The following is a 14382-nucleotide window of genomic DNA, read 5'->3' as shown; positions in this document are numbered from 1 at the left end:
TACCTTACAGGTGCCTGCCCTGTTTACTATATGCCAGCCAGCACAATGCTGACCAGAGGGAAACAGAATTCTTTCATTTTCCCAAGATTTCCAATGAGTGTTTGCATCATTTGATATTTTATTCCATAAGTCAGAGGACTAGGCTGCATAAGGAGCTACACTATCCAAAACTAACGAGTGTCTACTATTTTACTCCTTCACCCGTTCTATTTCCTTAGGATGTCAAAATACCGAGATGATCGTAGCGTTTATTTTCCAGGCAGATGTTCTGGCATGACTCATACATTAAGTTTTTTGTTTGTTTTTAACAGCTTTATTGAGGGATAATTTAGATACCATAGAATTCCCTAACATATACAGTTGTCCAAGTTTTGGTAACTGTATTACAGTTACGCAGCAATTACCACAATTCAGTTTTAGAACAATTCCATCATATACTTTGCATCTGACCAGCCCCACAGGGAAAGAATTTACTGGATCATTACCTTGTGGATTTAAACCATCTGGCTCTAGAACCTAGCAGAGGCATTCCTTTTGAATAAATCAAGCTTTAAAGGGAAACAAAGTGAAACTCTCAACTTTACTCCAAAGAGAGGTCAATGAAACACATTCTCTCCAGGGCTGTGCAGGCTAATTAGAATATAAATTAAACCTATATGTTAAGAATAAAAGTTAATACATGTACACTAATGTATATTTTGAAAAGCATATATTACATAATTCATTAGTTTATGCCAACCTTATGGCCACATTTCACCCAAGGATCACCTTATTTGTTTTCTCACTCTTACAGATATGGTTAGGTGGGATAAACTGCTTGGAGCCTGAACATTTTGATCTGGCATATCCCAAATTTATGGAAGAAATATTCCCCCTTTCTGTAATTTGGCTGTGCATACTTCCATGGGGTTGGATGTGAAACACTACTTTACATCCCGCAGAGGAAAATGGGATATTTAAGAGGCTCTGATTTTGTCTTCTTTGTTCCAGAAGGCTTACTCAAGAAATAATGAAATTACTACGCTCCTCATCCTTCAGCTCCAGTACTCACGCTCTACTTCTCCCAATACAGCATCGAGAAGATATGTACACAAAAATCTCTCAATGCGAGAATGATAATCTGGGTTTAAAGAAAAGAAAATGCCTTTATTTATTTGTTTGTTTTTTGCTCCTGCCTTATCTCTAAGTTTATAGGTATTTCAGAGAGGTAGTTATGTATAAACTACCTCCACTTTGGTTCCAAACACACCTTTATCTAGCCTTACAGAGTTTACAACTCCACTCATCCTGACATTTAAATACTATTTTACTTTGTTATTTAAGTGTTCGCTATGCGTTCACTCAGCCTCCTTCATATACTGAGTTCCTTGTGGGTTAGAGTAACTGTTTCAGACTTTGTGGGTGAATAAACTAATTCAGTTTCCCAAGCACCTCGCTCACATTGGGCACAGGAAAAGCTGTTTGATAAGTACTTGTTTAATTAATAATGACACCTCAGGTTTGTCTCCTTTCCAGGAGCCTCTGCCTCCTGTCTCCCCACCACTTATATTTATCATATAACCCAGATTTCCTAGACATTACAGATTTTCTGTCCTACTGTCCCTTAAGAACAGTTGCATGTGCCACACCAGATGTCTGGGCATATGGTCCTCAATAGCTGTAATATGAATCCATCTCTATTGCAATAAGTCTCTGATTTCTATTCCTCCCTTTTTACTAATAGCTCTGCTTACCATTTCAAGTATAGTTCCCTTTCTTTTATTTATCTTCAGCCTCAATTTTTAACACTACAAAAGCATACTAATAAGACAAGTTTAACAATACAAAAAATAGAGTACTTTTCATTAAAGGTTATCTATTTCTTCCCTGCTGTTTCCACTTTGACTTGTACAACTCAGGGTTCCTGCACCAGGAGGGCCTAGAGAACATTCAGTACACACAGAAGCAGCTGCGCAGTCCCCTGGGCACCGGTCGGCGAATCGCCCACTCACTAATTCTGTGACCTTGGTTGAGTCACTCAAATGTCTATGAACCTCGAGGTCTTCCTTATCATGTTGCCCATCTCACCAGGCTGTCGAGTCAAAAGAGACGGGGATGCGTGAGCACTCTGTGAAGTCTAAAGCCCAAGGCAAACTTAAAGGACTGCTGGGGCGGGGGGTTCCCTGCAGAAGTCTTCACGCCTGCTCTCCCCCAGACTTCTCGGTTCACCCCTGCAAGTTCACAGGCTACTCTCGCGGCAGCAGCTTCTCCCGGCCTTGCCTCCCAAGGGACGGAGCCCCAGGCCGGGCTCGGAGACGACAGCGAAGCTCCGGGCACCGTCTGCCACCGGGAGAATGGAGCCTTCCTTGCAGAGGGCCCCACTGCAGGTGTAACGCGCGCTCCCTCTAGGGCCGCCTCCGGGTCTCAATTATAAACCGGGGTCTTCCCCGGACTCGGCCTCGCCGGGTCCACTCCCCTCACCCGCCAAGCGAAGCCCCTCCCCCCGGAAAGCCCCTCGCCGGGAACGCCCCCCCACCTTCCAAAATACCGTCCCGCTGCCCAAGCCACGCCCCACTATTTAAACTCAGGGCGCCCGCGAAAGTGGTTGGTGAAGGTCCCGCGCGGTGAATTATGGGGGCTGAGCCTGCAGAAGGTGGATGCTGGTTGGCTCCTGAGCGAGGAGGGCGGGGTAAAAGGCGGAAGCAGGCGTTGGGGGCGGGCTCCGTGGATTTGGAGACCGGAGCGCTCATGGAATTGGTTAGGTGTTCAGAGCATGGTAAGGGGCTCGGGTCTTTTAAGGGCTCTCGGGGTGTGTCGGTGTAGCTTGGCGTAATCGTTGTCAACCTCCTCCTCTTTTCAGGGAGCGTCTGCTTTCTCAAGACCGGCGTCCGCGATGGCCCGAATAAAGGAAAGAGCTTCTACGTGTGCCCGGCTAATACCTGCAGCTTCGTGCTGGCCGCCGAGTAAGTCTCGAGCTGGGCATGACTGCCCGCCACCGCCAGCTCCCCTCCGCCCTGCGCCACTGGCACTAGGAGAGGTGGGGACTCTGGTCTCTGCAGCCAGGGCCTTTAAGTAGTTGGTGGTCCCGGGACAGCGTGGCGTCTTCAGGAGGCGCTCCGTTCCTGCTTGCTCTTTGGCCCTGGGCAGCTTAATCACCCTCTCTGGGCCTCCATTTCGCCTACCTGTAAAATGGAAGGTCGACTACATCTGGAACCTTCTGGTCCTTTCCCGTTCTGGGTTTCTTCTTGTTTGCCGGGCCTTTTGCTAGGACATTGCTTCTCCCTGCTAAGTGAGGACATGCAGACATAGTAGAAAATAAGTGGTTCTTGTTTTGCACTAGTTTCAGGCCGAATTTATTTTTAAATGTTTGAGGTTAAAACTCGCTGGTGGTCAGATTGTCAACTCCCCCCTTTTTTTTTTTTTAAAGATTTTATTTATTTTATTTGACAGAGAGAGAAAGATCACAAGTAGGCAGAGAGGCAGGCAGAGAGAGAGGGGAAAGCAGGCTCCCTGCTGAGCAGAGAGCCCGATGCGGTCCCAGGACCCTGAGATCATGACCTGAGCGGAAGACAGAGGCTTAACCCACTGAGCCACCCAGGCGCCCCTGTCAACTCCTTTTTAAAAGAGAGTTGTCTGGGGGTGCCTGAGTAGCTCAGCTGGTTAAGCATCTGACTCTTGATTTCCGCTGGGGTCATAATTTTAGGGTTCTGAGATAGAGTCCCGCTTGGGGCCGTGCATTGGGTGTGGAGCCTGCTTAAGATTCTCTCTCTTTCTCTGTCTCTCTGTCTCTCGGAAAAAAAAAAAAAAAAAAAAGGATTTTCTGCACTTAAGGTGTAAGATTGATAATCCAAAGAAACAGGTTACTTTTGGGATTAATGCTGAAAGAAAATCAGATATCTGATCAGCATTCTGGTTTTACAAAATTGGAAGCTGAGGCCCAGAAATGTTAAGCATCTCCTTAAAGTGAGAAAAGTTAATACTATTGTGATAAAGTGTTAATAAGGTCCACAGCCTATGTGCACTTTTAAACCTAATCACATTAAACATTTTTCTTGCTCTCTACTCTATTTGGTAGAGAATCATGAATTCTCTCCATCTGCTGTAAGGCATAAAGTGGATATCAGTACTAGAAAATAAATTATTTTTTAGCATGTATGTATTAATTTATGTTTCCCTTACATGATTACATTATTTGTGTCTTTGTTGTGCTTTGAAACTAAGCGAAGGAATTTGAATCTGTCTTCAGATTTGGCAGATAAATTTTCAGAGAAAATACTTTCTTAGTCTTCTAGTTAGTTGTCCTTTTATTGGAAAGAAATTACCGCGACCCAATTTAGTTAAATACGAAATGGTTTTGAAAAAAGCAGTGTCAGATCTTAAGATAGAAGGGATAAGCCAGTTAAGCTATCAACAACATATCCTTCAGTCAGGATTTACTATTTATTTCTAATTTCTATACCGAGTTTCTTAGGTTCTGTACCTTGCTCAAGTTTCAGGAGACATGGAAGCATGTTCAGACTTGAAGAACCTAAGCATTAATGGTAGCATAAGACTCAGCTTTATGTTAAAAGAAACATACCTTTGGGGTACCTGGCTGGCTCAGTTGGTAGAGCATGTGATCTCAGAGTTGAGAGTTCGAGCCCCATGTAGTTCGAGCCCCCCTTTGCAGAGGTTACTTGAAAAAAAAAACGAAACCCTTATATAGAATATCATTTATGCAAATGCACTGCTCTCAAACTAGTACAATATAATATCTGACTTGACAGTTACTTAATAAACTTGACCAATTTGCAGTATGTCTGATAACCACAATATAAGCAAAGCAAAGAAAGAAACAAGCGCCCCATATCATAGGAGAGCACTTTAGGTCTTCATTCAAAACTGTGTCACCTCAAATGTTCTATATACATTCGCTCATGATAAACTGGAAAAGGAGAGTTAGAAAACTTAGGCCAGGCATGAAGCAGATTAGGAGAGCCTGCCCCTAAACAGATCGTTATAGGACAAAGGATGATGGAAGAACTTGGGGAAAATTCACAGCCAGTCTTAGGTACTTCAGCTATGAGTGTCTCACAACATAGAGGTCACAGAACACGGTGTAGTTTTGAGCTTTTGAGTCATCAGGAGAAAGGTGTATTTATCGTCATCCTGTCTTTAGGGGAGAGCGAAGAAAAACGAAAGCTGTGGAGCCTTTCCCCAGAGGGATGTGCATAGATGTACAAATGTATGGGATTTTCAAACCTAGTGGAGGTCATACATGCATTCTTATGTTTAAAACCCATGGTTTAAGGGCGTCTGGGTGGTTCAGTCAGTTTAACATTGGGCTATTGATTTTGGCTCAGGTCATGCTCTCAGGATCATGTGAACAAGTCCTGGGTCGGGCTCCACACTGGTTGTAGAGCCTGCTTGAGATTCTCTCTCTCTCTCCCACTGCCCTTCCCCCTCGTGCATGCACACGCAGGCACACACACTCTCTCAAAAATAAATAAGTAAAACCCATAGATTGGATTGAATTTTAGAATGCTAATTTCTATTATCTCCTAAAACAAAATTTCCTTTTTTTTTTCTCCCCTCTAGTATTCCTGTTTCTCATTGTTTATTGCATGAGGACTGTGTAGTAGGGCTTCAAGGTTTGCTTCTACCGCCAGGCAAGGAAGAACATAGGTGAGTGTCCAAAGGGAAAATCTTCGTGTATTTGCTTCTTTCTTTCCCTGGAAGAGTTACAGCCAGGCATGTTTTCTAGAACTGACTATTCTGTAAAAACGATTTTTAACAAAGAGGATTTCTGTGTGTATTGAATACCTACTGAGCTGTCATTCCTCACTGCTGAGCAAGTGGTTGATCTGAGAATCTGGTTAATTTCAGGATCAATTGCTTTTCCTTCCTCCCTCTCCAGCTCTTCAGTAGCCAATACTGTCAGCCTCCCAATAGTCATTAACTTGCGGTGACTTGTCAACTTTTCCATTTAGTCATAGAATGAAATAATGTCTAAAAATGTCTAAATTATGTTAAGTACTCAATAAATGTTAGTTTTCCTTCTGTTTTGTGAAAACTCCGAGGTAAGGCACAGAAATCTATATAGATGGCAGGTGATATTTATCATGAGTATTGAAAGGTTAGTAGCAATTCAATAGGGGCAAGAGAAGGATCATATTTAAGAGATCAATACCCTCCGTTAGGGTACAGATTTAGGAAGTAACCGGGAATTGCAAGCATTTGGTTTGGTAAAAATTTTAGTGTGTGTTTGAATAGAGATTTCAGAAGATAAGCCTGGCCTGGAGGCAGAGGCCAGGTGTGATGGTCACTATATGATACTCTGTGCAGTTCAGAATGCATATATATTCCAGATCAATCCCCACCCCCCATATTGGCATTTAAGTACCATCTTCATATGGCACTTAAATGCCAGTACTGCTGTTTTTCTTAATTGGGTTGTAGATACAGTAGGATGCATAGATTTTAAATGTTCAACGGTTATGTTTGAGTAATTGATATAACCAAGCCTCAGTCAAAATAGAGAAATATTTCCATTACCCCATTAAGTGCCATTGGACTCCCTTCTAGTTAATCCTCCCCTTCCACCGTAGGCAACAACTGTTACTCTTCTATGTCTGGCTTCTTTTGTGTAACAGTATCTGTGAAATTCATCCACATGGTTGTGTGTATCAATAATTCTTCATTATTGCTGAGTTGAGTTCCATTTTGTGATTATCACAGTTTCTTGGGCTTATTTGCCCTCTATATCTTCTTTGGTGAAGTATCAGTGTAAATCTTTTGGCCATTTTTTTCATTGAAAATTTTATTGAGGTAATTGTAGATTCTCATGCATTTATAAGAAATAGTACAAAAAGAGCCCCTTGTAGACTTTTTACCTCATGGTAACATTTTGCAAAGTATATATAAATAGTATATAATATTACAATTAGGATATTATTCAGTCCACTGATCTTATTTGTGAAGATAGTTTTCCTTGTAGTAGTGTGTGTGTGTGTGTGTGTGTGTGTGTGTGTGTAGATTTAGTTCTATACAATTATCATGTGTAGTTTTTTGTATGCACCACCACAGTGAAGATATGGGACAGTTCCTTCATCACTAAATTCCTCTACCCTGCCCCTCACTCCCTCCACCTTGTCTCTGGCAACCAGGAATCTGCTCTCCATTTCTAAAGTTTGTTCCTTCAGAAATGTTACATCAATGGAATCATAAAGAGTAACTTTGGGGGATTTTTGCTTATTTTAAAAATTGTGTTGTCTTTATTATGGAATTGGAAGAGTTCTTTATATATTCCCTATACAAGTTCTTTGGCAAATACATGTATAATAAATATTTTCTCCAAGTCTTTGGTTTTCATTTTCTTAACTCCCTTTTGAAAAGTAGAAGTTTCTCATTTTTATAAAGTCCAATTTATCATTTTTTTGTCCTTTGTGCTTTATGTGTTCTCTCTGAGAAATCTTTGCCTGCCCAAAGATCACAAATTTCTCCAAGGGTTTCTTCTAGAGGTTTTATAGTTTTTTTTTTTAATTTTTTATTAACATATAATGTATTATCAGCCCCAGGGTTACGGCTCTGTGAATCTCCAGGTTTACATACTTCACAGCACTCACCATAGCACATACCTTCCCCAATGTCCATAACCCAACCACCCTCTCCCGACCCACCCTCCCCCTAGCAACCCTCAGTTTGTTTTGCGAGATTAAGAGTCTGCTTTGGTATGTCTCCCTCCCGATCCCATCTTGTTTCATTTTTTTCCTTCCCTACTCCCCAGAACCCCCCACTTTGCCTCTCAACTTCCTCATATCAGGGAGATCGTATGATAATTGTCTTTCTCTGATTGACTTATTTCGCTCAGCATAATACCCTCTAGTTCCATCCACGTCGTCATAAATGGCAAGATTTCATTTCTTTTGATGGCTGCATAGTATTCCATTGTATATATATATGTGTGTGTGTGTGTGTGTGTGTGTGTGTACCACATCTTTATCCATTCATCTGTTGATGGACATCTAGGTTCTTTCCGTAGTTTGGCTATTGTGGACATTGCTGCTATAAACACTACTAAACACTATTTTCCTCTCAGGACTGCCTTTGCTGTGTCCCACAGATTTTGAACAGTTGTGTTTTTGTTATCATTTGTTTCCCTCAATTTTTTCAATTCTTTAATTTCCTGGTTGACCCATTCGTTCTTTAGTAGGATGCTCTTTAGCCTCTATGTATTTGGGTTCTTTCCAAATTTCCTCTTATGATTGAGTTCTAGCTTCAGAGCATTGTGGTCTGAAAATATACAGGAAATGATCCCAATCTTTTGGTACCGGTTGAGACCTGATTTGTGACCCAGGATGTGAGCTATTCTGGAGAATGTTCCATGTGCCCTAGAGAAGAATGTGTATTCTGTTGCTTTGGGATGGAATGTTCTGAATATATCTGTGATGTCCATCTGGTCCAGTGTGTCATTTAGGGCCTTTCTTTTGTTTGGATGATCTGTCCATTTCAGTGAGGGGGGTGTTAAAGTCCCCTACTATTATTGTATTATTGTCGATATGTTCCTTTGATTTTGTTATTAATTGGTTTATGTAGTTGGCTGCTCCCATGTTAGGGGCATAGATATTTAAAATTGTTAGATCTTTTTGTTGGACAGATGCTTTGAGTATAATATAGTGTCCTTCCTCATCTCTTATTATAGTCTTTGGCTTAAAATCTAATTTATCTGATATAAGGATTGCCACCCCAGCTTTCTTTTGATGTCCATTAGCATGGTAAGTTGTTTTTCAACCCCCTCATTTTAAATCTGGAGGTGTCTTTGGGTCTAAAATGAGTTTCTTGTAGACAGCATATTGATGGTTTTTTTTGTTTTGTTTTGTTTTGTTTTGTTTTGTTTTTAATCCATTCTGATACCTGTGTCTTTTGATTGAGGCATTTAGCCCATTTACATTCAGGATACCTATTGAGAGATATGAATTTAGTGCCATTGTACTGCCTGTAAGGTGACTATTACTGTATATTGTCTCTGTTCCTTTCTGGTCTACTATTTTTAGGTTCACTCTTTGCTTAGAGGACCCCTTTCAATATTTCCTGTAGAGCTGGTTTGGTGTTTACAAACTCTTTTAGTTTTTGTTTGTCCTGGAAGCTTTTTTTTAAATTTTAGACTTTTTTTTTTTTTTTAAATATTTTATTTATTTATTTATTTGAGAGAGAGAGATCACAAGTAGGCAGAGAGAGAGGGGGAAGCAGGCTCCCTGATGAGCAGAGAGCCTGATGCAGGGCTTGATCCCAGGACTCCGGGATCATGGCCTGAGCCGAAGGCAGAGGCTTTAACCCACGGAGCCACTCAGGCGCCCCTCCTGGAACCTTTTTACCTCTCCTTCTATTTGCAGTGATATAGAGATTTTATTGTTTGTTTATTTTTTTTCTTAATGGCTTTTCTTTTTCATTTGTGATCTACTCCAAATAATTTTGGATATCTTATGAGATAGGAATAGTTCATTTATTTTTCCGTATGTTACTGAGTGAATATATTATTCAATTGTCTTGGCACCATCATGGAAGGCTTCCCTTTCCCCATAGAAGTACTTGGCACTTTGTAAAAAATCAGTGACCACCATGTTACAGATCTGTTTTTTGAACTTGTTAACCTGTTCTGTTGGTCCTTTTGTCTATCCTGACACAAGCAGGTAAGATAGTGTGAGTCTTCCAGCATTGTTTTTCAAGATTGGCTCTTCTGAGTCATTTCCATATAAAATGTAGCATCAACTTCTACATTTCCTTAGGTTGGTATTATACCAAATCTGTATAGATCCTTTTGGGAAGAACTGACATTAATGTTGATTTTCCAGTCTACGAGCATGGTGTATTTATGGCTTTTTTCCCCCCCCCGAGCATTGTTGAATAGTTTTCATTGTAGAGTACTCTACTCCTTTTGTTAAATTTAATCCTCAGAAAGTGTTAAGGTTTTTGATGCTATTATAAATGGTATTTTTAAATTGTTTACTTTTTTTTAAAGATTTATTTATCTGTGAGAGAGAGGAAGTGGGGGAAGGGGTGGAGGGAGAAAATCTCAACCAGACTACCCGTTGAGCACAGAGCCCCACACGGGGACAATCTCATGACCCTGAGGTCATGACCGGAGCCGAAACCAAGAGTCAGATGCTCAACCAACTGAGCCACCCAGGTGCTCTGAAATTTTCACCTTTTGACTGTTTTTGTTGTTGTTGTTAGTACAGTGGGGCTGGTAAGCCTCTAGAGCGTGAAGTCAGGATGTCCTGACACCCAAAACCATTTACACGCTGCTGGGGGGGCCCTTCTACCATATGGGAAGACTGTTCAAGGTTGTAGGAAGCCACTGAAGAATGTTTGCTCCAACTGCATTAATAAAAGACAGATGGTTAAAGATGGTTGGTCAGAAAGGAAGATGGTGGAGGCAAGGAGACTTACAATATAGAGGTGCTATTAAATGTCTAGTAAATGGCGTAGTCGGTATCACTTACCGCCATAGACTCTTCTGTGATAGGAAAATGCGGCAACTAACATTTAGAGAGGTTAGGAAAGGAAGCAGGTCCCAGGGTCGTGAAGCGGCATTGCTGAGATTCAGACCTTGGTCTTGCCGGTTCTAGATGCATCCCCTTTAGTCTCTAAGTGAAAGGTGTGCTTGGATTGAGGCATTGGCAGTGGAGTTGGGTGTGCTTAGATTGCAAAAAGCTTTGGTGGGGCATTTAAGCTTGTACCTTTGTCCTTCATTTTCCCCTCAGGAGCAGTGATCCTGGCAGTCCCAACTTCCCTGGGTTTGAGGATTCGGTGAGGTCGTGGGTATGATGCACGCAGTCTGGCATTTGGCTCACTGTGAGTGGTCAGTAAATGCTGCTCAAGTTGGGATTTATGGGTGATGAGTTTACCATTAAGCAAGACAAGGAAAGAAAGGTAATATCAGTGGAGGGTTGGGATGTGTGGACAACAGACAGCTTTGAACTAGTCACATCTTACGTATATATGAGACCAGCTAGAGAAGTGAGTGCAGCTCCAAAGAAAGGTCTAGGCTAAAGATGGAATTCTGAGAATTTACCATGAATAGTCTTCATACTAGGTAGATGAGGCTGAGAGGTGATCATTATTTTAAGATAGAAAAGTAAAGGGGCACCTGGGTGGCTTAGTTGATTAAGCATCTGACTCTCGATTTTGGCCCAGGTCATGATCTCAAGAGTTGTGAGATGGAGTGCTGTGTCAGGCTTCTTGCCAGGCATGGAGCCTGCTTAAGATTCTCTCTCCCTCTCTTGCCCCTCCCCCCTCTAAAAAAAATAAAATAGAAAAGTAAAGTATGCCAATGTTTTTCTTTTAGCCCAAGTCTGGAACATTATTACTAGGAGGTACTTACTGGAGGTTTTAAAAGGTTGTTTTAGGATAAATAAAATACAGTTCGACAACACACAATAAATAAAAAACAAGAAACAGTCAAGTACCCTGATACATAGTCCAGACTGGAAATTTTAACAGAATTATATACGTCTAGTACATCAGTAGATGACTTCTGTAGCAGACAGTAAGGGCTTTTAGCCAGAACCCCTGTACTCTAGAGAATAACCTCAGGGAATACAACCTTTTCTTCTGAAAACTGAACTTAAAGTACTTGTGTCTTTGACTTAATTCCAGCATGTTTGAAGCTTAACCCAACTAGGTGACAGGTGCAGCCAAGTAATGGGAAGGAGGTATAAACCCAGATGAGGCAGAGATGCCTATTTTTCATTCCTTGGCATGTAGGTGCATTTGTGTGCAGTTCTCTAACTTAAACACCAGATGGTGGCACTCACCAGCATTTGACTGGCCCTTCAGCCTTGGCCCTCTGTTTAGGGACAAGAAACAGTCACTTCAGTAGAACCAGAGGAAGGAACTCTTGCCCTGACATGAATGATGTGATACTAACACTTTGATTTACAAATCAAGTGTGGACATTGTCATTGAGCTTCCTGAGCTTTTGTTTGCTCCTCTCCCATTTCCCCCTCCTCTCCTTTGTCTTTCAACTTCTCAAGGATCTAGAATCAAAACAGAAGGAAGTATTCTTTATCTGTAACTACGTAAAACAAGTTTTAGTTCTTTAAATAACTGATTGTTGTGGGATGTTCAAAATATTTTATTTTTAGGGATGCCTGGGTGGCTGTCGGTTAAGTGGCTGCCTTCAGCTCATGTCATGATCTCAGAGTTCTGGGATTGAGCCTGGCATTGAGCCCAGTAGATGGGTCTGCTGTTCAGCAGGGAATCTGCTTCTCCCTCTGCCCCCCTCGCCCCCGCCCCAACTCATGCACACTCTCACTCTCTCTACTGTCTCTCTCTCAAATAAATTTAAAATTTAAATTGAAAAAAATCTATTTTATTTTTAATAACATTTGAGTTTGTATGTCTAGCAGATTCCTTGTGTGGTTGGTTATTGGGTAAGATTGGGGTGCAGATGATATGGCCCAGTGATGATTTTCTGGGCAGATGATAGAAATTTGGGTCTAAGCCAGGCCTGTGCAGAAGTACCTGAAGTCCCACCCACCCTCCATAAAGCTAGTACATCTTGTAGTGTATTTATATGGTAGAGTATCATACACTGTGCTGTGTAATGGAAGGAATCCTCATATATGAAGACTGTTAGCTCTAAGTGTCACACTTTTCCCACTTTGCCTTTTGTCTTATAATCTTGCTAATGGTATTTTCACCACATGGAAGTTTAAAACTTTATTTTCATGGCCGTAGGGTAGAGGAGAGCCATGCTCCTTAGTGGCTCCCGCAGGTGGAAGTTTAAAACTTTAATGTGGCCAGAATTGCCAAATCCTTCACCCCTCAGCTGCAGGGCTTTAGGTCCTATTTAGAAAAGCCTGCTTGCGTTAGGATTAAGAAAACTGTTCATCTCTCTTTTTTCCCCAGAACATTTACAGTTGCATTTTTTACATTTACGTTTTTGTTTCATCTTGAATTTTAACGTAGGAGAACGAGGTAGAAATCCAGCTTCAGGTTTTCCTAGTGCTGGTGCATATAAACAAGGGAACCTGTGTTCTTAAGGGGCTCTGACACCACTGGGTAAGAGTCAGACACACGAAGGCTGTAGCCCAGCATGATCTGCATGTATAGCACATTGGATGTGTTGAAATGCAGGCGCTTCTCTGATCTAGTAAGACCTGCAGGAGGGAGTTAATGCTGGTGCAAGTTAGTGAGAAAGTGTAGGAGTTGACACCTGAGCTTGGCCTTGAATGACCTTTATAATTTGGATACAGTATAAAGATAAGGAAGTATTTGGGGGCTATAAGCGGAAGTGTGGATATAGGAATAAGCAAGAGGGTCAGAGAGCGTGAAGTAATGATTATTATTGCTTAGCAAGTCCTTAATATGGGTCAGGCGTTGGTCTGAACCTTATCTTTACAGGTATTAATGCATGTGGTCTTCACAGTGATCATAGGAGGGAGGTACTTTTTTTTTTTTTTTTTTAGCCATTTTAGAGAAAAGGAAACTGGCACAGAGGCTAATCAAATGAGTTATCTGAGGATTCAGAACTAAATGTAGTGAGGCTGGGATTCTGACTAATGGAGGAAGACTCTGGGGCCCAAGGGAATCCTGGCCTGCCTAAAGTGAATGTGCCTGACAGTGTAAATCTGGGTTGGACGATCAACCTGTAGAAGGAAGGGAGGATATGCCTTCTCGGGGAGCATTGAAGAGGTCTGGTTTCCTCTAGCTGTGTTCATTATTACTGTTTATTGCTTACATCCTGGGAGATAATGAATATACTGCAGAAATTACATTCTTCTTCGTGGCAGAATCAATATTTGCTTTCTCTGAGAATATATTTCCGTTGCTTTCTTTGTTGATTTGCTATTTAATAAAGATAACAAACTTTTTATCTTAAAAACAGAGAAGCCCACCCAGATTGGTTTTAATAAAAATACAATTACCGGCATTTGTAGCACCATGCCTAGAACATAGTAGATGCTTAGTTGTTAAATCAGAGATGTGTTGTTTTGTCCCTTCTTGGCCTCTTAAGTCCTGCCCTTTTCAAACTCGCTTTACAGTCGCTTGGGCTTTCAAATAGATACCATTTATGAAATGTTCTTGTCAGTGAAGATTTCAAGTACTTGATACACTTAAAATAACAGCAGAAATTTATTCCTGATTCACTTTGATAAGGAGTGGTACTGCCTGATCGTTGCCAGTACTTTAAATTGTTATGCATTTGAAGCATCTCAGAAATTTTATTATACATGTTCAATATAATATCCTATTGCGGTGAGAAAAACTAAAGAGACCAGCAAATTTTTTTCAGAAAATTGTGAGCTTGAACGGGAAAATTGTGAGTTTATACTGGGGGGGCTGGACCTATTTTCTTTTCAGTTTGACTGGAACACTTGTTCATTTGAGGCTTATCTTTGCTTATATGTCCAGGTGAGG

General features: G+C 41.3%; 1 protein-coding gene across 1 annotated transcript in view; it reads left to right on the top strand.

The window, feature by feature from the left end:
* The first annotated feature begins 2676 nt into the window (after positions 1-2676).
* Positions 2677-14382, top strand: part of TTF2 (transcription termination factor 2) — a 42169-nt gene continuing 30463 nt past the window's right edge. The window contains exons 1-3 of the mRNA XM_080801159.1: positions 2677-2755; positions 2840-2942; positions 5557-5643. Coding sequence (XP_080657285.1) covers positions 2728-2755; positions 2840-2942; positions 5557-5643 — 218 coding nt within the window. The 5' untranslated portion in view covers positions 2677-2727. The remainder of the gene's footprint in view (positions 2756-2839; positions 2943-5556; positions 5644-14382) is intronic.

The sequence above is a fragment of the Martes martes genome (assembly GCF_963455335.1).
Source record: "Martes martes genome assembly, chromosome: 4".
NCBI lineage: Eukaryota > Metazoa > Chordata > Mammalia > Carnivora > Mustelidae > Martes > Martes martes.
This window is presented reverse-complemented; position numbering and strand designations above follow the sequence as displayed.